This window comes from Bos grunniens, chromosome 23 (genome assembly GCF_055505025.1).
Source record: "Bos grunniens cultivar Pamir isolate PY7600 chromosome 23, Bosgru_T2T1.0, whole genome shotgun sequence".
Lineage (NCBI taxonomy): Eukaryota > Metazoa > Chordata > Mammalia > Artiodactyla > Bovidae > Bos > Bos grunniens.
In genome coordinates, this window is record NC_141187.1 from 25,380,239 (window position 1) to 25,405,947 (window position 25,709).

The following is a 25,709-nucleotide window of genomic DNA, read 5'->3' on the forward strand; positions in this document are numbered from 1 at the left end:
AGAGAATTTTTCTACATTAAAAGCAAAACATGAAAAACATGCCTTCAGCTCCATCTTTCTTGGTGACAGCTGAACAACAAAGTCTGTTTGCTTAGCAACTTTAATCTATGATAAAAATCAACTAGAGCAGAAGGGTTACGAGGGGCAGCCATGATGAATGAGATGGAACAGAGAAGGTGGGAAAGCCTGCCACTGAAACGCAGACCCATTGGTGTGATCCTCTAGGAGTGAAATTTGTATCCATCAGTCAGGCCTCTTCCTATTGGATGTTGGGAATAAAACACTTGAAAAAGCCTCATTAGCAGGGCAGTGCTCTGCTTTTGCTTAGACTGGAACCCATGCAAATGGTTTCCAAGAAGCCTTCATTGTAATCATGCCCAGCAATGGTGTTTATCCACTGCTAGGAAGCAGCTGCAACACAGAGATTAAAATCAAACTGTGTTCACTGAGTTTTGGAAACAGAACAAAGGTGCCTGGAAGTGTTTTTCCTTCATGACCTCCAACGTTAAAACTTCTCTCTTGTGGTGATGAAATGTAGACAAGGAAATGAATAAAGAGGGACTTCGCTGTTGGTCCAGTGGTTGAGTCTGCCTCGCAATTCAGGGGATGAGGGTTTGATCCCTGGTCAGGGAACTAAGATTCCACACGCCATGGGGCTACTAAGCCCATGCACAGCAACTACTGAGCCACAACGAAAGAGTCCATGTGCTACAACAATCTCACATGATGCAACAAAGATTCTGTGTGCCACAACTGAGACCAGATGCAGCCAAATAAATAAGTAATTTTTTAATATAATGAATAAGGAGAAAACTCTCCAAGCAGAGCTGGTTCCATGTCAAGTAGAAGTCCCCTCTTATCCTTGAAAGAAACTATGAGATCACTGGGGCTTCCCAGGCAGTGCAGTGGTAAAGAATTCGCCTGCCAGTGCAGAGACACAAGAGATGCAGTTCTACCCCTGGGTCAGGAAGATCCCTTGGAGTGGGTAATGGCAACCCACTTTAGTATTCTTGCCTGAGTGAAATGCCATTGACAGAGGAGACTGGTAAGCCACAGTCCTTGGGATCCCAAAGAGTCAGACGCGACTGAGAGACTGAGCACACACGCACATGTGAACACACACACACACACACACACATGAGATGATTGGTACAGGGGACTCGCTGCTTTGGGGGAAAATGTCATCAGAACAGCCATAACTAACAGTGCTGGAGTGTTACCATGTGCTGGATACTTTGGAGCAGTTCACAAGCAGTAAGTCTACAAGGCAGGAACTGTGTTTTTCTGGTTTTATAGAGATAGATTTGCCCAAGGTCATACTTGATAAGCGGCAGAACTGGGCTGATTTCTGATTCCCAAACTTACATGAACCACTAAAAACAGCCTTTCTCCATGAGCAGTCAGTGCGCTCCCTGAATCAAATCCCATGCCAAGCCCACAGACTCAGATTCTGGAAGAGAGGTCCAGAAACCTCGATTTTCAGAATCTTCCTGAGAAGCATCTTCCATGCACGAAGGTTGGTGGTTCCCCTCCCTATAGCATCCTGGAAAGCTGAGTGAAGTCGGGTCTTTAGGGACCTGCTGGGGGCAAAGCACTGAATCAAGTTGCTCACTTTTCTGCATACTTGACAGCAAAAGATAATTAGTTTTCCCCTAAAGCCCCAGTGTCACCAGGTCCACCTCTGGCCCTGGGAAAAGGCCAGTGAAATTACGTAATGATTTTAACCATGCTATGGCACCATGCTGCCAGAGGGGAGGTCTGTTTGAGACCTCAGGTGGTGAGGGAGAGAGAAGGGAGAGGGCTGACAGATCACAGGCTGTGACTGGGGATCCTTCCCACCCAGTGGCTCAGCTCTTTTCTACACACTTTTTCTTTCAAATGAATGAGACGCAGCAGCAGCAACTCAATCAGGAAAACAGCTTGATTTTGCCTGTGTTCATGTTCAAGCTTTGCTTCATGAGAGAGATGATATTCATGCCTGTATTGGTAGGACTGTGAGGAAAGGGGTAAGACAGCTGTTGATGACACCCTAACCCTTGGAATATAGGAAAGAAGAGGAGGAGGAAAAGGAGGGAGGGGAAGAGGGTTGGGAAAGGAGAAGGAGGAAAATGAGAGGAGAAGATGGAAATGAGGGAAGCCAGGGAGAGGAGGTGTCTGCGCTTTCAGCATCCAATAACATCACCAGGATAAGGTAGCAACACTTTTGAAATTTCAGGATTCTTAAAACACATTAGAGGCATCTACTTTGCTTTAATTGCCCCGTATATTAATTATAAACAATGGTCCTAGGGATTTTCTTAACTTGACATCTATTAAAACACAGAGGTTAGAAGCACAGAGTACATTTACAATATAAGCACACAAAGGTATATTTGTAAAGTCTTTCTCTGACCCTTCATAATAGAACATGAGAAAGAAGGCACTGGAATGAAAGAATTTGAGTGAAAGAATTGGGAGAGTTTCTTCCTTCTTCAGGTGAATTTCCACTTCAGGCAAGAGTTACGCCATCTGCATCTCATAGGACAATGGCTCTCAAACCTACAGATACTTCTAAAGCTTTAGGATCTTTCAGGATCAGGCTGCTTGAAATACTGATCTGTGCCTTTTTCTCAAGGGTAAACAGCAGCACATTGGGTTGGTGGTCTAAGTGGCTGTTAGACTAGAACAACCATTGGAGATCATCACTGCTGTGTAAACAGACAGAAGCCCCTCCTGGATCTGGGCTATAAGATCAATATAACTGCTAGCTGATGAAAATGGGAAGAAAAAGGTACTGCTTAGAAGTAGAATACAAGAATCAATATTGTAGGTGTTTTGAATTTCTGTCTAGACAGTTGTGGGCTTTTCAACCTTACAAAATGCACTCCCAGTGTGTATCTCTCTAGCTGGTCCCTGGTCAGCATTTAATAAATGCTTGATGATAAGATCCCCCTTCTACTCACAGTAAGTTGAAAAAAGGCAGAAGAGGGCTTTTAGGAGACAATGATTGAGGGCCACAATTTTTAATGGACAAACCGTTGATGTCGCAAAAAAAGACTGACTCCTCAGCATAGCAACATGCCATGTCTAGAACAATTACCGAATGAGAGGTAGCAGGGTCCTGTTTTGTTATGTCAGCACAGATATTCCAGTGTAGAAGACACCACATTTTCTCTCCAGAAACCCAAATCGGGCCACTGTCTGGTGCCTGCACTTTTTATCTGCCTTTGGCTCGTGTCATGTAATAAAAAGTTTATCAGTACCCACTGAAAGACACTCCACGCACATCATGCTATACTTACATTTTCTAGTTGATGCTAAGGGTTATCCTGGCACACAAAGTAATTTCTTGAATCTCGAGGAAAATAAAAATGTCTATTTTGCAAAGTGCAATGAGGTCAGCAAAAGGCAAACAAAATTGTAGCAGAAACACACTATAACCTAATATCTGTTTTTTCCCCAGGAATCTATAAACACCAACTCACCTGTAACAGGATTCCAGGGAGAACTCCAACCGAACCCTGTTCCCAGGAGGGGAAAACAGCAACAACAACAACAACAACAAGCTTGTCTGCTTGGTCTGTGATGCCACGAGTGTACACAGCCACCCGCGTAGGCTAAGTAACAGTAAGTAAGCCCACTGGTCAGTTTTCACTAGGTTAAGCCACAGTTACAAATACAAATCTCAGTCATTCATGACAACAAAAGTTTATTCCTCACTCAAACGCAGGGGAGCGGTGGGTCACATGCAGCTGTGCCCAAGCTTAAGGGACTGCCCCTGTTCCTATAGGAGATGGTATATTCTCAAGCAGAAAGAAAACAGAAAAATGTTCAAAGTATTACACTGGTTCTTAAAACTTCGATTTGACCATGAAGTACATCATTTCTGCTCCCATTCCATTGACCAAAGCAAGTCCAAGGTGAAGCCCACTCTCACTGGGACAAGGAAATATGGTCTACCCACAGGGAGGAACTGAAAGTTACCTGACAGAGAGAAGAGGTGTATAATCCTCTTGCAGAAAGGCAAGTGAATAACTGAGAACCACAGTATATTCTGCGGTGAGTAGCATCACAATTAATATTCCTTATTTAATGGTATAGACGGACTTATTTGCAAAGCAGAACTAGAGGCACAGATGTAGAGAACAAACGTGGATATCAAGGGGGTGGATGGAGTGGGAGATTGGGACTGACATTCACTCTTGATACTATGTATAAAATAGATAACTAGTGAGAACCAGCTGTACAGCACAGGGAACTCTACTCGGTTCTCTGTAGTGACCTAAATAGGAAGGAAATCAAAAAAAGAGAGCATATATGCATACATATAGCTGATTTGCTTTCTATAAAGCAGACACTAACATATCATTGTAAAGCAAATACTACAGTAAAAAATATTAATATTAAATACTCCTTATTTAAGGAAACAGTGCCCGTGTTTTAATTCACTTTGTTGCCTCAGCAACTAATAGCCAAAGAGATGTGAGTAGTTTTAGCCATTTTCCCCATTGTCTGTACCTTGGTTAGACAAAGCTCTTCCTCAGTTCCTCTGGCCAGTTGCCTCACTCACCATGAAGGGAAAGAGTTCCATTCCTCACAGCCAGGAACTTGACTCCATATGGGAAGAAGCGGGCAGAGTAGGAGCTCCCATAGAGTTTGATCCGAGCTTTGCCTTGGAAGGGCTTGTCCTCAGATCCAATCCGGAGTTCTCCACCATCAGAAACAAGGATGGAGTGTGTTCTGAGTTCGATGGGTCCCAAGTCCAGGAAGATCAACTTCCCTCCTAAGAGCCACAGAGAAGACACTCAGTCTCTGGGAAGATGAGGCTCAGCTTCTTTTGACAGTTATAATGTCTGATGAAACCTTCTTCATTTATATGATTCTGCTGAAATTTAGATTTATCTCACCTTCTTTCCTAGAAGCACAGTTGAGTCATCTGACATCAAGGAGCAGAAGCACAGTATTACTAAGTCAGCTTAGGTTAGCTATCACAATTCACAGCAGCTTTATTTATAGTGTTTTTAGTCACAATAACCTAAATGCCTAGAAATTTAGGAGTGGTTAAATAAGAAATGAGGAGGTCACCGTTTCACCACGTAATAGCAGCTTAGAAAATTAAGTTTAAAAAAACAGGGAAACAGTAAACAGGAAATAGGAATAGAAGAAAATAATGCCACAATTATAAGACACGGTAAAAGGCAGTGTAATTAGGTGGCATTATGAAATTTTTTGCACTTTAGCTGACCAACATCCATTATCCTTTTCTTTGGATATGCTCAGTCTCTCAGATGTGTCGGACTCTTTCCAGCCCCATGGACTGTAGTCCGCCAGACACCTCTGCCCATGGAATTTTCCAGGCAAGAATACTGGGGTAGAGTGTCATTTCCTACTCTATTTCTTTGGGATAATAGACCCTAATTTCCACAAGGAATTATTTTGCTCCATTGAACAGAGCTGAGTAGAACTGTCAATCATGATGCCTTATCCTACCATCAACTCGGTCATGATTTCCTTGCTTCTCAAGAAAGTCTGGAGCCAAAGGAAAGGGGAGGCTGGAACTATTTGATTCTTAGTAATTCCAGTGGTTGTATCTTAACAAGCCTGAGAAGAGTCCCTGTTTCTGAGACCCTCACCTGCCAAGCCCCTCCAAAAGGCCACCTCTTTTCAACACCTCAGCCTCTGTTGTCCTGATGTCCCTTTTTCAAAAATGGCAAATTGATCACACTCTAAGGTGACTGACCCAAGAAGCAACTCTCCTTTGGTGACCTACAGGTTTGATGCTTGAATAGCACCACAATCCTTACCAGTTTTCCAAAGGGCCTGCTGGCAATTCTGATTTTAAAGTCTGACTTTAATTTTTCCTTCCATTCTCATTACAATGACAAGAATAATCATTAGAAATGCAGTAATGAGTCCCATGTCAAGGAATTGATGCTTTCAAACTGTGGTGCTGGCGAAGACTCTTGAGAGTCCCTTGGAGAGCAAGATCAAACCAGTCAATCCTAAAGGAAATCAACTCTGAATATTCATTGGAAGGACTGATGCTGAAGCTGAAACTCAAATTCTTTGGCCACCTGATGCAAAGATCAGACTCATTGGAAAAGACCCTGATGCTGGGAAAGACTGAAGGCAGGAGGAGAAGAGGATGACAGGATGAGATGAGTTGAATGGCATCACTGACTCAATGGACATGAGTTTGAGCAAACTCCAGGAGACAGTGAAGGACAGGGAAGCCTAGCATGCTGAAGTCCATAGGGTTGCAAAGAGTTGGACACAACTGAATGACCGAACAACAATAAATGAATCCGGCTGTGAACAAGAGGGAAGAAATGCGACCTGTGGTACAGGCTACATTCTTGCATTCACTAGAACATTTTCATTCACAGCCATGTGTCATTAATGTCCCAAATCTTCAACTAGTGGAACACGGGTTGAACAATGGGTCCAACGATGGGTCGCACCATATCTATAGTCAGGAAATCTGAACTGAGATGAACCATGATGGAGACGGAGTATTGAATCAGATACCTGTCCCCACTCTGGTGTTGGCCTCTGAATGACCCTCAATATGTCTCACAAAGTTGCTGGGCCTTAGACGTCTCGGTTTCCACATCTGTCCCACTCAGTGCCAAGGGAGGGTCTGTTTGCTCCTCAGGGACGTGTAGAACAGAGTTATGCACCCACTGAGGCTCCTTCTGTCTCTGGAACACTTGACATCTACACCCACAAAGAACGCAGTCAAGTGTGCCTTTGACACTGATGGAGACATGGACCTCTTGTTCTCCCGACACCACCTACACTGCAGGGAGCTTTGAATGTCACTTGAGAAAGAGATTACCTGCACAGTGAGGAATTCAAATGAGATGATGGCGAAAACAAGGGAACTCACATATGTATTAAGCACATATCCTATACCAATATCTTTAGTGATGTTCTCTGAAACAACCTTTCCAAACCAGCCTAGGAGGTCAACATCACACTCCATATTTCAGAGCAGATAGTGGGCTGGGGGAAGCAGAGCGAGCACTAGAACCCAGGACCACCTGTCAGAGACACTCACGTTCTATCCACTTAGCAAACCCTACCAGGTAGCTTTTTCATTAATTAGGAAATACTTTTCAGTAATTATTTCATTAATTTCATTATTTATGATAGTTACTTTTAAGAAAAAAGACATGCTACTTTTTTAGGTAAGTTTGCCTATTGCCAAACTTGCCTATTTAGGTAAGTTTGGCTTGTTTATATGAGGTTTATTTTAATTTTAGTACTGTTGATACACCTCACCTCATTCTGAAAAGGATTTGAGGCAGATTACAAGGATTAGTGGGTAAATTTATAAATTGGGGATTTGTCCCTTGTACTATCAAGCAAAATATTAAATATACTGAGGAAAATTGGCAGAAATTTGAAAAAGTCATTTACTGATGGGACCTAATAATAACACTAATGAAGGGAGAAAAGCTCAGCTCCCCCCAAAATAATTTGCATTGGCAAGAGTACTGTAAGTAGGAGTAATTAGTTAATGTGATTACCTGCAGAAAAGCCTTCCTTCTTTACTTTATCAGTAGCAAGTATGTATAGGGAAATCTAGGTAAATATGGAAGAAAGTTTGTTATGAAATTTGGGACTTCCCAAGTGGTGTTAGTGGTAAAGAATCTGTCTGTCAGCACAGGAGACGCAAGAGACTGGGTTTGATCCCTGGGTCAGGTAGATCCCCTGGAGTAGGAAATGGCACTCCATGCCAGTATTCTAGCCTGGAAAATTCCATGGGCAGAGGAGCGTGGAGGACTAAGAGTCAGACACAATTGAACACACATTTGTTGTGGAATTCAGCTAATTTTGGTTGAAATAATTGTATGTGATAACCAAGGTAAAAGCTTGTTGGTGTGAAAGAACAGGAAGTTTATATTCAATCTACCTCTGTGCCAAGGCCCCAAGTGTTTCATTGCACACTTTATTAGCTTAAGACAAATACATACCGAGCTGACATAAAGAAGAGTTACTTGAATACGGGAGGGAAGTGGGAGGACTTTATTTCTCCACTTTATAGAGCTTGACCCCATTTCTGAAAGCTGAAATAAAGAGCGGGGCTGAAATCAGCCTTTGGCTCTGACCCTGACACTGCTTGTTACGATTGTTCATGAAAGCTGAGTACGTCCCACGAGTGACCTTGGGTAATTTTATAAAAATCAATCAACCATCATTATTGTTCCTTCCCCTCCAAAATAAACAAATGAACACAACTTTTTACATGTAATCATTTGTTTCCATTAAATGTCTCTTTTATTTCTTTTAAAGGGAAGTAAAAGAGACTTTTAGCAGCTAGTGAATGTTTGCAAAGTACATCAAAACCTACTTTGGGCTAACCCCACAATTAGCCATTTTCTGTAATAACCACAAAATGATTTGGTGTGCATGAGTGTGTTTTAAAGAAAAACAAATACACAGTTGTAGCTATTTTCCCCATTACAGAAAACACTTAGAGTATAAATATTATACCATACAAGAATATACTCATCAAGGGACTTCCTTGGCAGTCCAGTGGTTAAGACTCTTGAGATTTCACTGGATGGAGGTGCCTGTTCAATCCCTGGTTGGGGGACTAGGGGGCTTCCCTAGTGGCTCAAATGGTAAAGAATCTGCTTGCAATGCAGAAGACTCGAGTTCAATCCCTTGGTTAGGAAGATCCCCTGGAGAAGGGAATGGCTACCCACTCCAGTATTCTTGCCTGGAGAATGCCATGGACAGAGGAGCCTGGTGGGCTACAGCCAGTGGCGTCACAAAGAGTCGGACATGACTGAGTGACTAACACGTGGGGAACTAGGATCCCACATGGTACCGGAAAAGAACTGGCTATATCTTCTATCCCAATTCTTTTCCTGTAGTCTCTGTGGAACCCTCCCCTGTAGGGCTTTGCTTGGCCATTCCACCAAAACTGGTCCTATCAAGGTCACAAGTGGCAATCACACTGCTGAATCCAAGGCTGCGTGCTCAGCGCTCATCTTTGCTGAGCACCCGTGGCATCTGACATGTGTGCTCAGTCCTTGCTTGCTGCTCCATCCCCCGGCCACCCAGTTCTGTGCTCTCCTGGATCCCTCCCCACTCCCAGCCTCTCCTCTCGGCCTCCTCTGCCTGATTCCTCCTGACTGTCTCAACCACTGACACTTGGAGTGTCACAGGACCCAGCCCCTTGATCACTTTTCCAATCATTCTATGAACATGACCTTGCTTTTCTCACCTTGTCTTAAGGTTTCAAACTCCATCGTACACTAATCACCGATGACTCCCAGATGACTCCCAAGGCCCATTTCTGCCCTCAGTTCAAGATTCGTAGACCCATCTGTTTCTTGGTATCTCTATATGGATGTCTCAAAGTTTTCTTGACTTAGAACATCCAAAAAGTGAGCTCCTTGTCTTGTCCCATTTCCTTAAATGGCAACTCCATCCCTCCCATTGCTCAGTTTGAAAGTCCTAGAGGCCACACTTACTCTCTCACACACCACAACCGAGGCTCCAAGAAATCTTGTGCATTCTTCCTTCCTAACATCCCTGTGATCCGGCCCCTCTCACCACTTGCACGTCCATCACTGGGATCTAAGTCACATCTCATCTCCAAGTAAGCATAGAGCCTTGTAACTCAGCTCTTTGCTCTGCCCCTGCCCCAACCCTAGGGTCTACTCTCAAAACAACAATGTGATTTTTAATGTAAACTTCATTGCATCACCTCTCTGCTGGGAATTCTCCAACAGCTTCCACCACACACAGAGCCAAAGCCCACCAAACCCAGCAGGGCTGGCCCTCTCCGTCCCCCTCTCCCCCGTCTCTTCCCCCCAGCTCACAGTCCTCTGCCACTCTGACCCTCGCTCCCCTGAAGCACAGCCTTTACCCTCACTGTGTGCAAATCCCCCGACCATCACAAACCACCGCCCAGCTCCTGATCCTTCTCCCCTGCTGCGTCTAACACAAAATGCAATACGACTGTTTCCTTATGAATATAAACTCCAAGAGAACAAGAATTTGGGTGTGTTTATTTATTTTATTTATTTATTTATTTTTTGGCTTATGTAATACAACTTTATTCTCTTACAGTCCAGGTTTAATTTGCAGCTGCAGTCCCTGTTCCTAGAACAGCGCCTGTCATACGGGGAGCTTGGAAAGCAGTCACTAAATACTTGTGAGATAAATAGGAGTTGAAGTTATAGAAAAGAATGAGGTCTCCCTAGGCAGATATGTAGAGTGAGAGCAGAAGAAAGACAAGACTATCATCTAGTATTTACAGACTAGACTAAAGAGAGGAAGTAGAATGATTCTTTCGGGTCAGTCAGTGAAACAAGTAAACTGGAGAGGAATCAAAAGGTTGGGATGGGTTCCTGGAAGAGCTTTAAGAACTAGGAAGGTGGCAGATGACAATGGCAAAGTTAGTGTCATTTTGAGGAGGATCTGAGGGCAAAGGTTGCAGAGAAAGAGTACACTTGGTTAGGACACACGTGCCAGGTAATGAATGAACTTGGGGAGAATGACTCCCATTTTAAGCAGAAGGAAACCCAGAGATGTATGGAGGCAAGATGCAGGGAGAAATCTGACAATCCCCAATTCATTAGATCAATCTGTGTCACCAAACTAGATTATTCATGTACTCAAAGCTTGAACTACCTAAATTTTCAGATGTAAATTATCCAGCTTGCTTATCCACATAGATGAGCTTCCATTCAGCTTTTTGTGTCAACTCTGAATAATTCCTTAAAAATTTTAGCATCCTGTATTGTGTTACCTTTCCAGTTATTCCACAAGGGGAGCCTATGGAATTCTCTTCCCCTGGAGAATTAGAGATGATCATACATTCAGGATGGATGGTTCCTGCTGTCCCTGGATAAGGAGTGTGGGCTGAGTGATGGGGCAGAGCTGGGGTGCTCTGCTTCACCCTACTGTACCCTTCAGAACTCTGTTGCTATGCAGGTAGGTGTCAGGAGAAGGTGAGGAAGAAGAGAAGGCCAGCATTCAAGGAAGGTATCCACAGCTCAGAGCTTGCATTCTGATGGGGATGCACACAGCTTCCTTTGTTGGTGAGATCCGGATTAGGCTTGTGCCTGATCCACTGGAGCAGAGCCTGGAAGCCTTCGAGGTGGGCTTGTCCCCGGCCAGAGAGGCGGAAAATCAATTTGGCTGGCAAACGAGAGCCCCCGAGAGCTCAGTGCATGCTCCATAATCCTATCCACTAGCAGCTCAGGAAATAGATGCCGGGGCTCTCACATATTCATGGGGGAGGTGAGGCATAAATCAGGCTTTAAGGATTGGGGGCAAAGGCAATGGACTCTCTGGCTGGCTACTAATTAATCAAGCACAGAACACCTCAACCTAGCAACCTGGGAGTCTCACACACACACACACAGGCTGCTGCTGCTTTTCCAGAGTCTTTTTTTCATTTCAATTAAAATAGATATCGGAGGAAATTCTCCCCTTTAGCTGAGGCTGCTTATGCATCCCCCTGTTCTTCCTTTAATTAAAAAACATGCTTATTGCAATACTTGCCAGAATCACTTTAACGGTATTTTAATTGTAATGTCTCTGCCTGATTAAAAAAAGAAAATATGAACCAGAAAGTGTTTGCAAAAATGTTCTCAGGATGCAGAAAGAGAATCACACACCTCCTCGAATGGGTGCCACATACTAATTCCTTAATTAGCCTGGCAGTGCTAGTCAAAATGGGCAACGTGGAGGAGAAAACATATCGGAAATAAAATCACTGACACAGAGCCATGAAACAATAGCAGTTGGGAGAATCATTTTCATCAGCTCAGATTTCCCTGGTAGGAGAGACAAGTGTATCTAACTAAAATTCCACATTCAGGACAGGCACATTCAATGCAGCCAGCAAGATTTCCACTGCCCTTTGCAAAGGGTCGCATAGCCTTTGGGAAAAAAGTAGCTGGACCAGGTTAATTGGTTTCCAGTCCAGACAATCCTCTATGGCTTCCTTTGTTGTTTTAGGCTTTATTTTATGCTTGCACTCAGTGTCCAACTCTTTGCAACCCCATGGACTGTAGCCCGACAGGCCCCTCTGTCCAGGGGATTCTTTCTTTCCAAAAAGAATATTGGAATGGGTTGCCATTTCCTACTCCAGGGATCTTTCTGACCTAGAGATCAAACTCGAGTCTTGTGTCTCCTGCATCAGCAGGCATCAAGTTGTTTCAGGCTAGTAGTTCTCAAACTTGAAGTGAAGTGAAGTGAAAGTTGCTCAGTCGTGCCCAACTGTTTGCGACCCCATGGACTATACAGTCCATGGAATTCTCTAGGCCAGAATACTGGAGTGGGTAACCTTTCCTTTCTGCAGGGGATCTTCCCAACCCAGGGATCGAACCCAGGTCTCCATCATTACAGGCAGATTCTTTAGCAGCTGAGCCACAAGGGAAGCCCAAGAACACTGCAGTGGGTGGCTTATCCCTTCTCCAGCGGATCTTCCTGACCCAGGAATCTAACTGGGGTCTCCTGCACTGCAGGGGGATTCTTTACCAACTGAGCTATCAGGGAGTGTACAGAATCACCCAGAGGTCTTAAAAGACAGATTGGAGGTGTCACCCCACCCCCAGAGTACATTTGCTACGGGTCCCCAAATGTGCATCTCTAGCAAGTTCCCAGGTGATGTTCTTGCTGTTGACCAGGGAACACACTTGGAGAACCACTGTTCTAGGTTAATTAAGCTTGTTCCATGTGTCCGCTGTCTAAAACAGGTTGAGAAATACAAGACTGGAATTGCAGATTAATTCACTTTGTCATTCAACCAACATTTGTTGTTATTTCCTAGTCCTTCTTCTAGGTGCCGTGATAAAAGTGTAAAAAATATAGTCAGTACTTCCAGAAGGTCACAGTGAAGTTTCATTGCTCCAAGTTTCATTGCTCCCTGGTTTTAGTGAACTGGTCAGCTTCACAGATAACCTAAAAAGATGATGACTCAGCCTTTTACTGTTTCTATAAAACTTAAAAATCATGAAGTTATCTTTTTTATTAATTAATTCTATACTAATTACAAAGGGTGAACATATAATGGAAGAGAAATATCTAAAGGAATTCAAAATATTCAGATGTAAATAAGTGCCTTTGTTTATATTGTAATCAATTACTGCTTAACTAAACCTTGATTTCCATTCCTCCTCCAGAAAATCAAAATTTTCTTTTACCAACAAAGTTTCTGATATTTAAACTCTGAAGGCCCTTAGCTGGGTTTCTAAAAGGTCACTTAAGACCTCAGAAAGAAAGGAGAAAACAGGGGGAGAAGAAATTGTCTTTTCCAGGCAGGCAAAAATCTCTGTCACTACCAAGTTACTCATTCATTGAAATAATCTCCTTCCTTCTCTGTATCAAAATTCAGTTAGCACTGACCCAATCACATTTTTTTTTAACCAGTCATGAAACCTCATACATTTCTCTCAGCAATCTGTTTATTTAAAAGGTTGGGGGCTGGGGAGGGAGGTTTCAGAAGGAGGGGACACATATAGTTATTTATGCCTGATTTTTTTTTTTGTTTGGCAGAAACCAACACAACATTGTAAAACAAATATTGTTCAATTAAAAAAATCATTATTTTTTTGTGGGTTTTTGTTTTTTAATTTTTTTAATTTAAGTTTATTTTTTAACTTTAAAAGGTTCCAAATATAATTATTCTCTGAATATTGTAAACAATGATTCGCCTACAATATGATAATTTTATAAGTGAATGATAACAGTCATTTCCTCATAGTATTTATTTAAAAAATGAGAGTACATCCTGCCTTTGACCCCCAGGAATATTACAGTACATGGGAAATGATAGTAATGAAAAGCTGCCTTTGGTATAATTTAACCTGCACAAAAATTCTAGCTATTTAAGCATCCCTGATTTCCGACTTCACTCCCAGTATGGACAAAGAGCATGCAAGAATCATTAATCAACAAATGAGGTAGAGAAGGTAGGGAGAGACCAAGTCCCGAAGGACTTTGCAAACCATACCAAGGAGTTCAAACCTGACGCAAAAGGCTAATAGAAAGTCCCTGAAGGGTCTTAAGGAACGACGATTGAAATATTTATCTTTTGTTACTGAAAATATTGTAGCTTCTGTGCTAGGAAGGGACTGGTCCCTTTCAATAGCATTTTTCATGTTACAATATCCAAGTTGTCAAGACACAAACTGTAAATTGTTTAATATCTATCTATCTGTCTGTCTGCCCATCTACTGAAAGCATGTCCTTTCTCACAGCAACAGCTTATCTTTCATTTAAGGCTAATCAAGTATGTCTGGGACTGTTCTCTGGAGGTAAATAAAGTAAGTCATGTCTGATTGGGAGAAATAAGGGGTTTCAGAGCCAAGTGTCCCCCACATGAAAAAGCCTTTGTCTCTGATCTCCTGATACACAAGTACTAAATGAAATTGGTCACTGTCTGGACTAACCCACTAACATTTGAGGATACCAGGAAGGGCTCTGATTACAGAAAAATTCACAGCCAACATGAATCTGACTCTTCAGGTCAGAAACTCAGTCATTCAACAACCATTTGAGTACCTATTATGTACTAAGAGTCAGACACAACTGAGCAACTTCACTTTCAGTTTTCACTTTCATGTACTGGAGAAGGAAATGGCAACCCACTCCAGTGTTCTTGCCTGGAGAATCCCAGGGACGGGGGAGCCTGGTGGGCTGCGGTCTACTGAGTCGCACAGAGTCGGACACAACTGAAGTGACTTAGCCGCAGCAGCAGCATGCACATACTATATACTTGCTCCTTGGAAGAAAAGCTATGACAAACCTAGACAGCATATTAAAAAGCAGAGACATTACTTTGCCAACAAAAGTCCACATAGTAAAAGCTATCATTTTTTCCAGAAGTCATGTACAGATGTGAGAGTTGGACCATAAGAAGGCTGAGTGCTGAAGAACTGATGTTTTCAAACTGTGGTGTTGGAGAAGACTTTTGAGAGTCCCTCAGCATGCAAGGAGATCAAACCAGTCAATCCTCAAGGAAATCAACCCTGAATTGTCATTGGAAGGACTGATGCTGAAGCTGAAGCTCCAATACTTTGGCCACCTGATGCAAAGAACTGACTCACTGGAAAAAATCCTGATGCTGGGAAAGATTGAAGGCAGGAGGAGAAGGGGACGACAGAGGATGCGATGGTTGGACAGCATCACCAGCTCAGTGGACATGAGTTTGAGCAAACTCTGGAGATGGTGATGGAGAGAGAAGCCTTGCGTGCTACAATTCGTGGGGTCGCAAAGAGTCGGACATGACTGAGTGACTGAACAGCTACGTACAAGAAGATATAATAGTCCAGACAATACTGAGCAAAAACGGACCTGGATCCTTTTTTTCTTAAGTTTACCTGCCTAGATTGCACCTTCTCAAAAGGTAAAGGGCAGTAACAACACACCCTAATATTAAGCTTTTAAAGAATTTGTATAAAACTAATTCATAAAAAAGTTACATGATATATATATATATATATATATATATATATGAATGATATGTTCTCAGCCTATTAAAAATTCTATCACTGGCCCACTTAGCTTTGGATACAAGCAAGGTCCCCTCATAAAATGAGTAATACCAACTTGTTGCCAGGAAAAGACTGACACATAGAAATGCACAAAATTAAGGGAGTTAAGGATGGATTTCCCAGAATTTAGGTGAGTATTTTCCATTGCTGACTTCACCTGACTTCCCCTTTTAAGGTCACTGTGTAGCCCAGGCCCTTTTGAGGAGCATGCTTGAAACTATGGGGAAAAGGTTTTCTAACCCGTTTACCACACTTCCCACTCGGGGCTACGGATGAGAAAGTTCTCTAGGCTTGTGTTATGCAATCAAACAGCTAACATATGCAGTCAGGGCAAAAAGAAACTTAAGACAATAAAAGTCGAGGCAATTTTTTGAGTATAATTAATTAAAGTACTTTCTTCATTTCATTATTAATTCAAAAAAATTAACAGCCAACAGATTTATACAAGCCACTCTCCTCCTGCAACGGGAGGGAATCATTTACGCACTGATCTGAGGCCCAGAACTCTACCCAAAACCACAGGAGAGTCACGAGACTGCCTCACATTTGAACTCAGGCCCCTAGTTTGCTGAGCAAACCCCAGACAACCATGTTGTACCATCTGTACATAGTCATCCCGTTTCCTGCCTTGAAGGGTAGCTGCAGTTCAGCTGCAAGAAGTCAGTTCACTCAGTTCTCCTTTTGCAGCCAATTGCTACATGTTATTTTAAACATATCCATTTGAAACAAATTGTATCAGCCCACAAAGCCCTCCCATGTTGACGGAGACATTATAGAGTTAGGAAAAGAAAGAAAAAAACATTAATGCAGCTTATTTCATTTGTATCAAATGCCTTCGATGGATTTCCTTTGAATCCAAGCTGCTATGATGAAGTCTTAAAACTGCAGGTACGGGGTAAGGTGCCCAATGACTCCCACGGTCCTGATGCACAGAGACACTACACAGATATCGCAGGAAGCCCTGTTTCATAGCATTTCCAGACTGCTCCATTGTAAAGCATTTTGTGAAGCATGCATCTACTGAAACTGAGCCTAGTTTGGTTCTAATGAAAAGGAATCAAGTTAAAAACCTGGGATAAAAAGGCTGTGCTGGCTATAGCTCTTAATACCTCGCTCTGAAATCTTCAAACCTTGATGAGGATGAAAAAACAGTAGGAGACATACAGAGAGTCAACAAGTACATGAAAAGATGCTCAATATCGGTATAAAACTGGAAATGCAAATGAAAACCACAATGAGATACCATATCACACCTGCTAGAATGGCTAGTCTCAAAAAGACAACAAATAACAAGGCTGGGCGGATTTGGAGAAAAGGAAACACTTGTGCCCTGCTGGTGGGTATGTAAGTTGATGCAGCCACTGTGGAAAACAATATGGAAGTTCCTTAAAAAATTAAAAATAGAACTACCGTATAATCCAGCAATTCCACTTCTGGGTATGTAGCTGAAGAAAACAAAACACTACTTCAAAAAGATATATGCACCTCTATGTTCATTGCAGCATTATTTACAATAGCCAAGGTATGGAAACAACCTAAATGCCTATTAATATATGAATGGATAATTAAAATGTGATATTGCATATATATATAGAGAGAGAGAGAGAGAGACAATGAAATATTGTTTAGTGATAAAATGTAATAGAATGAAATATTTCCATTTGCAACAACATGAATGAAACTTGAGAGCGTAAAGCTAAGTGAAATAAGTCAGAGAAAGATAAATACCATATGACCTCACTTACAGAGGAAACTAAAAAACAAACAAACAAAAGCAGACAAATCTGAGCTCACAGATATCAAGACCACATTGATGTTAGCCTGAGGTGGCCAGTTGAGGGGTAGGTGAAATCGATGAAAGGGGACAAAAGGTATACACTTCAGTTATAAAATGAATAAGGCACGGGGATGTGGTGTACAGCATGGTGACTACAGTTAATAATCAGTCAGTCAGTTCAGTAGTTCAGTCGTGTCCAACTCTTTGCGACCCCATGGACTGCAGCATGCCAGGCCTCCCTGTCCATCACCAACTCCCAGAGTTTACCCAAACTCATGTCCATCGAGTCAGTGATGCCATCCAACCATCTCATCCTCTGTCGTCCCCTTCTCCTCCTGCCTTTAATTTTTCCCAGCATCGGGATCACCAATGTTGGCCATGGAAACTTCAGATGGAAAGAATGAACTACTATGCAAATACTGACATAGTTTATAAATTGTTCACATAAAGAAAGTTCTCTAGGCATGTGTTATGCAATCAAAAGGCTAATATATGCAGTCAGTGCAAAAAGGAACTTAAGACAATAAAAGTCGAGGCAATTTTTTGAATTTAATTAATTAAAGCACTCTCTTCATTTCATTATCAATTCAAAAAAAATTTTTTTAATCTTTTTTGGCTTTCATTAGTCACAAGTGTCTTTAACCAAAACTGAAGCACATCAGTTCAGTTCAGTTCAGTCAGTCGTATCCAACTCTTTGCAACCCCATGGACTGCAGCACACCTGGCTTCCCTGTCCATCACCAACTCCCAGAGCTTGCTCGAACTCATGTCCATCAAGTTGGTGATACCATCCAACCATCTCATCATCTGTCATCCCCTTCTCCTCCTGCCTTCAATCTTTCCCAGCATGAGGATTTTTTCCAGTGAGTCAGTTCTTCTCATCAGGTGGCCAAAGTATTGGAGTTTCAGCTTAAGCATCACTCCTTCCAATGAATATTCAGGGTTAATTTCCTTTAAGATTGATTGGTTTGATATTCTTGCAGACCAAGGAACTCTCAAGAGTCTTCTCCAATACCACAGTTTGAAAGCATCAATTCTTTGGTGCTCAGTTTTCTTTATGGTCCAACTCTCACATCTGTACATGACTACTGGAAAAACCATGGTTTTGATTATACAAATCTTTGTCTGCAAAGTAATGTCTCTGCTTTTTTATATGCTAGGAATATTGTATTGCATATTTGAAAGTATAATAGCTAGGAGAATGGATCTTAAAAGTTTCCACCACACAAGAAAAATATTTGTACCTATCTGTCGTGACTATTGTAGTGATCATTTTGCAACATACACAAATATCAAATCATTATTCTGTACACCTGAAATTTACATTATGTCATCTATACCTCAATAAAATTGTTTTTAATCTTTTAAAAAAGAAACTCTACAATGAACCTGGCCAAGAGAAGATGCTTCATCTCAATAAACCAAGAATATGCATTGCTACACTATAGAAATCCCCAGTGTAACAGACTAAAATGATCTGCGTGTCCTCAAAACTGTGAAAGTGAAGTGAAAATGAAAATCTTACTCGCTCAGCCATGTCAGACGCTTTGTGACCCCATGCACTGTAGCCCAGCAGACTACTCTGTCCATGGAATTCTCCAGGTAAGAATACTGAAGTGGGTTGCCATTTCCTTCTCCAGGGGATCTTCCCGACCCAGGGACTGAACCCAAGTCACCTGCATTGCTAGTAGAATCTTTACTGTCTGAGCCAGCAAGACCACATTCCCAACTGCACCAGAAAACCTTCTTCCACAAAGTCAAAATGCCAAGGAGAACAGAGGCAACCTAGTGAATAACTGCTGCTTCCACCTCTGTATCCTTCCCTCTCCTTGCTGTTAGAAAGAAAAAACACTTTAGTATGCTTTTTGAAGATAACGGAGGCAAAAGTCATCTGAGGTCTTCATTGCCCAGCTAATTCTTTCAGTAATTCAGTTTGCTTTGTATATAGAAGCAACCGCTAGCTGTAAATAAAATTGCAACCTAGGCCTGACATCCAGCCATCTCTTTGGTTATCCCCTGCAATCCAAAAGAAACAACTAACATGAATCAAATCCTTACGCTGGCCCAGACCCTGTGCTTAGGGTTTTAGAAACATTCCCTCATTTAGTCCCCAAAACATCCACAGGAGTTGGGTGATCAGTGTAGTTTGGCGACACAACAGCAAGCAATAAATGTGAGCAATTTGCTATCACTACTGCTGTTACTAAAACAGGTCTTACTCTAAGAGCAGAAACTTCAGGCTCACAGAGTCTGTGCAACTTGCCCAAGGTCACAGAAGCCAGTAAGAAGCACAGCCCAGATTCAGATTCAGTTCTCTCTGGCTCAAAATCCTGCCAAGCGTTTAACTGCTTTGTATACACCACTAGACCAAGAAATAGAAAATCATGTGAAAGGATGCCAGTGTACTATTAAACAACACAAGTTTCTGCTCCAGCCTTGTAAAGTGATGGCACTTTGAATAAGAAACTACAGAACATCTTCCTCTTGATAGCCCAACATCAAGGGACAAGAGGTTTCCAGAGTTCATCTTCCCCTAATTGACCCTTTATTAATCATTAAGCTCTAGGCCACTTGACATCAAGTGGCTTGACCACCAGGACAGAGTCATCGCTTCATTCAGAAAATAAAGATGCTTTTCCAGCGACAGACCACAAGCCCCAAATCCTTGCCCAGAATGCATAATAGCGCAGACGAGAGGGCAACGTTCCGTCTTTGTTATTATGGCTCATCATAATTACTTGGAATAAAATAATAAATTTTAATTCAGCGATGCCTATGGCCGTTGGGCATCTTAACATAAAAGAACGAAAAATATAATTAACTAAATCAAGGCAATATGCCTATTTCCATCCCAGCTCATTAGTATTAATTGATTGGGTTAATTCTCTTTTGTGTTGAACAGTACCCCCTAAAAAATAGTTTTTAAAAAAAGAAAGAGGAATGGAGGGAAGAAATTGAAATGGTAAAAAGCAAAAGTTCTAGGTCTTTCACTAATTAACATGAAATATTAAGAGAGAGAGCTCAAGCTTTTATCATGGTCACAAAATAATGTGCCATTTTCCCAAAAAGTTCAGGAATCAGTATATACAGCAGCAAAAATAATGGTGAAAACTTAGTCATTGGGGGCCATTTTCCAACTGTCTCAAAGAAATTTATATAATCCTCCTTTCTACTATAAGCTATGCTTATAAGGAAAAAAAAAAAAGTTCTATTTTATACATGGAACTATACAGAAGGCACAGCTAAGTTCAGAATTCTCAAGGGCCATATGTATAAGTGTTAGTTTTCCTGACGGAGAAGCCTGGTCCCTGTATATATTAGGATTCTGGTTTCCATGAGTGGAAAAGTAATATGGAGGGTGCCGTATCTTCATTAAGTGGTTCCAAATGCAGTTCTCAGGTGATCTAGTTACACTTCAATTTAGCACTAATCTTTTCAAAGTGTGTACATACTTTATGTAGAACATTTTCTTCACAATACTGTAGAAATGGCTTACAAAGTACTTTCACTATAATATCTTGTTCGCTAAAATCTTTTGAAGTCATTATTTTTTTGGCTTGAAATCTTTCATGCTTTGTCTCATCCCACAGATGGTGTCCAAGAACAAAGAAAATGTCACAGAGCTATTTTTCTGGTCATGAACGGGTATGAAAAAGATAGTAACAGATACTCAGAGAGCGAACTGCTGTTGGATTTTTCTTATCCTTCAAGTACTTTCAGACCTGTTACGGACCAAGGGGTTTAGAACTATGCCATCTCAACCAGAGTTGAGAGCTGGAGCTCTTCCCCAGGGAAAGCATTCTTCATATGCCTTTTAGAAACAGAAAAATAACTTAGCAGTGGATTTTAACTCATGAAGATATACTTTTTTATGTAGATGTGTATATGTATATATATGTGTATGTATGTGACTATATGTAAATTTATGTACCTATCTCTGGTGACTATTTATATATACTAAATTTATGTCTATATATGTACATATGTATATAGATGGATTTCACATGTACAACTAAGGAGAGTAAAAGTAAATTACAGAAAATGAGAAAACTGATATTCAAGAGAGCAAGGATTTAAAATTTATCTGAGACTTCTTAAATTTCATCCAGGACCTGAACTCTGCACCATTTCATCGTCCATCCACTCAACAATCAGTACATGTGTTTTGAGCCCTCATCAAGGGTCAGGCACGGTCCTAAACACTGAAGAGACAGCAGTAAATAATTGATGGAAATCCTTTGCCTTTTTGAGCTTATCCTAGCAGAGGAAATAGACTGTATATCAACAAGTAAACTTATAGTATGTCATGTGGTGATGGTAAGTGTTATGAAGAAAAGTGAAGCAAAAGAAAAGGATAGAGTAATAGGATTATTATAATTTTAGAAAAGATTGCCAGGAAGTCCTCTGTAATAAGTTGACATTTTCTCAAACAGAGAATGAAATAAGTGAGCTAGTCACATGAACATCTGGAGGAAGAATATTCCAGGCAAAGGGCATTATGTGCAAAGGCCTGGAGGCAGGCGTGTTCCTGGTATATTCACAGAAGAGCTGGATCAGAGTGAATGAGGAAGACAAGGTCAATGAAGGGACTGGAAGTTTAATAATGGTGTGAAGCTTATTCCTAATGAGATGAGAAGCCATTGAGGTAGGAGTAGGTTGAAAAAAGAAGTGATAAGATCTGACATATTTTAAAGGATGTAGATAATAAGTTTTTGGGGGTTATTTTACTATACAGCATAAAAGTCAAATACCAATTACTTAAACACATGAAGGCATATTTTTCTATCACGAAAGTGACTTCAGAGGTAGGCAGCCCCAGGTGCCATGCTAGTACGCAACTCAAAAGTCATCATGGTCCCGATGTCTTCCATTCTCCTATTTCCCCATTCTAAGGTGTCAGTTCACAGTCCAAGACGGCAGCTAAAAATGTAGCAATCATATTTACATTCCAGGAAGCAGAGACGAGAAAGCAGGAGGGACAAGCTGGACTCGCCTCCTACTAGGTCAGCCCTACTTTAGGACACGTGCTAGGTGTCCTGCGGCATGCTTCCCCTTACAGCTCACTGGCCAGCTTTTTGCCACAGGCTGTCTACTCACAGAGGAGAGGAGGAAATACAGCATTTTAGCTGGGTATACTGCTGCCCCAAATAAAAACTTGGGTCCTGCTACTAAAGAACACCAAAAAATTAGAAACATAGAAAGCAACAAAGAAGTTGTTTGAGATGGTCTCATCCAAAAAGTTATGTTGATTAGGACTAGGTTGGTACAATGGGACACATGTTGGAGATTCAGCCAACAAGAGTCACAGATGGATTGGTCATGGGATATGAGATAGATAAAGATGTCTAGGATGCTGCCAAGATTTTTGGCCTGAGCCACTGGCTTCCCAAGTGGCTCAGTGGTAAACAATCCACTTGCCAATGTAGGAGCCGAAGGAGACATGGGTTCAATACCTGGGATGGGAAGATCCACTGGAGGAGGAAATGGCAACCCACTCCAGTATTTCTTGCCTGGAGAATCCCATGGACAGAGAAGCCTGGTGGGCTACAGTCCATGGGGTCACAGAGAGTCAGACATGACTGAGTGACTGAACACGCATGCATTGGCTACCGAGTGAGATGGGGAAGTCCCTCCCACTTCGAGTCTTTGCATATATTGATATCTACACAATCAAAACTTGTCTCAGGGACAAAGACATGCTTTTCACCGCCTCTCCACTAACTCTAATCTTACATCCTGGACACTCGGATTATTCCCATCCACATCCTACCTTACCTTCAACAACATGTTTTATCTTATTTTAAGATTTTTTATGTGAACCATTTTTAATGTCTTTATTGAATTTGTTACAATATTGTTTATGTTTTATGTTTTGGTTTTTTGACCATGAGGCATATGAAATTTTCCCTAGCCAGGGATCAAACCCATATCCCTGCTTTGGAAGGTGAGGTCTTAACCACTGGACCATCAGGGAAATCCTTACAACACATTTTATAACTAGACATTTGACTCTTCTATACTTGCTGCCTAACTACTTTTTCTTTAGTAGTAATGCACATCATTTGTATTAAGTGTTATACTTCACTGCTTCTTATGTCTCATACAGATTTCCTAGGCCACTTAGTAAGTAGTCACAAGTCATCTGTTGCACCAAATTTCATCTGTGTCCTTTCCCAGGTCTCATACTTTCCAGTTTATACAGAAATTGGTGTCCACTGCTTACCTTCACAATCCTACCAATGGGCCTACTTCCCAAGAGAGAGGGGAGACCCTTCACACAACAGTCTTTCCCTCTCCACAGGATGAGGGTTTGTTTGTCCTTCTAAACCTAGTCACTTACACTGAATAATGAGAGTGAAGTGTTGAACCGGGAATACTTAGAAAAACCACTACTGAAAGGTGACAGGTTGGAGCGAGTATCTGGGATACTTGGATCTTGAAATCTCCAAGACTGGAAGTCAGGTTATGCACCCACCTGCCTCGGCCTTCCCCTTACTCTCTGCTTTCCCTCTGATGCCTCTTCTCCATCTTTAGTTTCTGGCCCTATGGACAAATACCATTCCTTGATGGAACATTTACCGGGGACTATTAGGAAATCCAGACCCTCAGATGGGCTGAGTTTGACGACTTTTGGCTTGGAAACTTCTCCCAAATGGTATCAAGGTTAGGAAAAGACCCTAGAGTGCCTGACGGGCATCCCATCCTCCAACAGAATTTGACTCCTGTGGTGAGAGTCCTGGTTAAAGGCTTGAAAAGAGCATCTTTTCCCTGAGCTGAGACTTGAAGTCTGTAATTTTCCTTTGTCATTGCCAGTCCTTAGGTAGCTGCTAGCTGTCAATAAGTCAGCACTCCCCATAGCCACTGGCTACACACACGCACACACCACAAAGCCAAGTCAGGAACCCAAGCTCACAGACCCTTTTCCTAAAGGGTACTAATTAAGTGATTTGCCTGAAAACTTCTCCTTGCTGCCAGAGGGGGAAAAAAGCAGCTTCCAGAGTAAAGAATGTAAAATTCTTAATGAGTCCACCTTTAAGAGATGGGTAGTCACACTCCATCAGCTTATTCCCTGGAAAATATTTTATTCTCCCTCATATAGCCACCCTCTTACTTTAACAAGAACAAATGCTCCTATAAATGTTAAATATATTTATAGTAAAGAATGGTGCTTTGGTGCCGTTTTATAGATCTCCATAACTAATCACATTTCCCAAGTAATTTTCATTTGCCGATGAACAAGAGTCCCTTTGATAACCATTCCTTATTATCTACTACTGAAGTAGGCAATGATTTTTATTCTCATTTAACAGATAAGGAAACAAATGCATGAGGAGGTAGAAAAAACTGACATAGTCACTTGGTGGTGGGGTGGAGGAGTTAAAATGTAAATTCTCAATCTCTCCCAAATTCCCAGACCCTAGAGCTATGTGGCCGGTTTTGCAATAAGGAAGCCTATTTATATGACTTTCCACGGGACCAGGAAGTCAAAACCACAACAGGGTAAAAGCCTGAAGGCACTGCCTTCTCGGCAGGGAATTTCAAAGGCAGCAGCATTAACTGATTTCAGAGCCTTTTGCTATACTGTGGGTGCTGCCAGGGACAAGCATGCATACAAAGGGCTTGAATAAAGAAGCATATTCTTGGAGAACACTGTTCACCCTTTTGTACTTGAAAAACTAAAATAATCAAGCTCTGTGTTTTTAAGAGTCAAAAGAAAAGGCTTTCGTTTTGAACCCTCTGATCACTTCTTCCTTTCATAGTGAAATCTCAATTTGTTCTGAGAATAAATTGTCAACCAGGTGCTGGAACTTATCCAAAATGTCCTCCGGATCCCTGCCTCTAAAATAACAGGATCATATGTAATAATGCCACCCCCATATCCAAACTCCACGAACCTTTCACGTGGAGGAAGTTGAGGATGCTGGTGTTGGTGTCCAACAGAAGCAGCTGGCCCTTCTCCACCGTGACGTTGTCGCCCTCTTGTGGCGGTCTCTGGGGAAACCAGCTGTGAGCCCTGGACCACCTCCCGCAGAATTGAAAGATAAAGTTGCCCTGGAAAACAGGTTTTGTTATTTTATTTTGCTTTATTTAAAAGCAGGATAGTCTGGGTGATCCATCAAAATAGAAACTCCTTAAACTCAAATTAATTTAAATTTAATTTTAAACCTCTCAATAAAATGAATCACCTTCCTACAACTAACTCCAAAAGAGGAAAATACGGAAGGGGCAAAGTTGTAACTGAAGGGCCTCTGTGTTCAGCCTCTGGAGTTCTCCAATGACATGCTGCTAATGTTTTCTTACCTTTTCCCCCAGCACAGCCCCCTTATACCTAACAGATGGGACTGGTTCCATTTTTTATTTGTAGAGACATGTATCGAGTCTTGGACAAAACGTCATAAATAGTCAGGAACAGAGAGAATTTAAAT

General features: G+C 41.7%; 1 protein-coding gene across 9 annotated transcripts in view; it reads right to left on the reverse strand.

Annotated features, from left to right (window-relative positions):
* PKHD1 (PKHD1 ciliary IPT domain containing fibrocystin/polyductin) overlaps positions 1 to 25,709 on the reverse strand; it is a 443,740-nt gene that overhangs the window by 286,564 nt on the left and 131,467 nt on the right. For 8 of the 9 annotated variants that reach the window (XR_015152761.1, XM_086370763.1, XM_086370766.1 and 5 more), the window contains 2 exons: positions 25,179 to 25,335; positions 4,550 to 4,762 (listed from right to left, as the gene is read on the reverse strand). Coding sequence is in view for 8 of the 9 variants with exons in the window: in XM_086370763.1 (XP_086226889.1) it covers positions 4,550 to 4,762; positions 25,179 to 25,335 (370 nt within the window). In the remaining variant the exon portion in view is untranslated. The remainder of the gene's footprint in view (positions 1 to 4,549; positions 4,763 to 25,178; positions 25,336 to 25,709) is intronic. The other variant, XM_086370767.1, reaches the window with a different exon arrangement.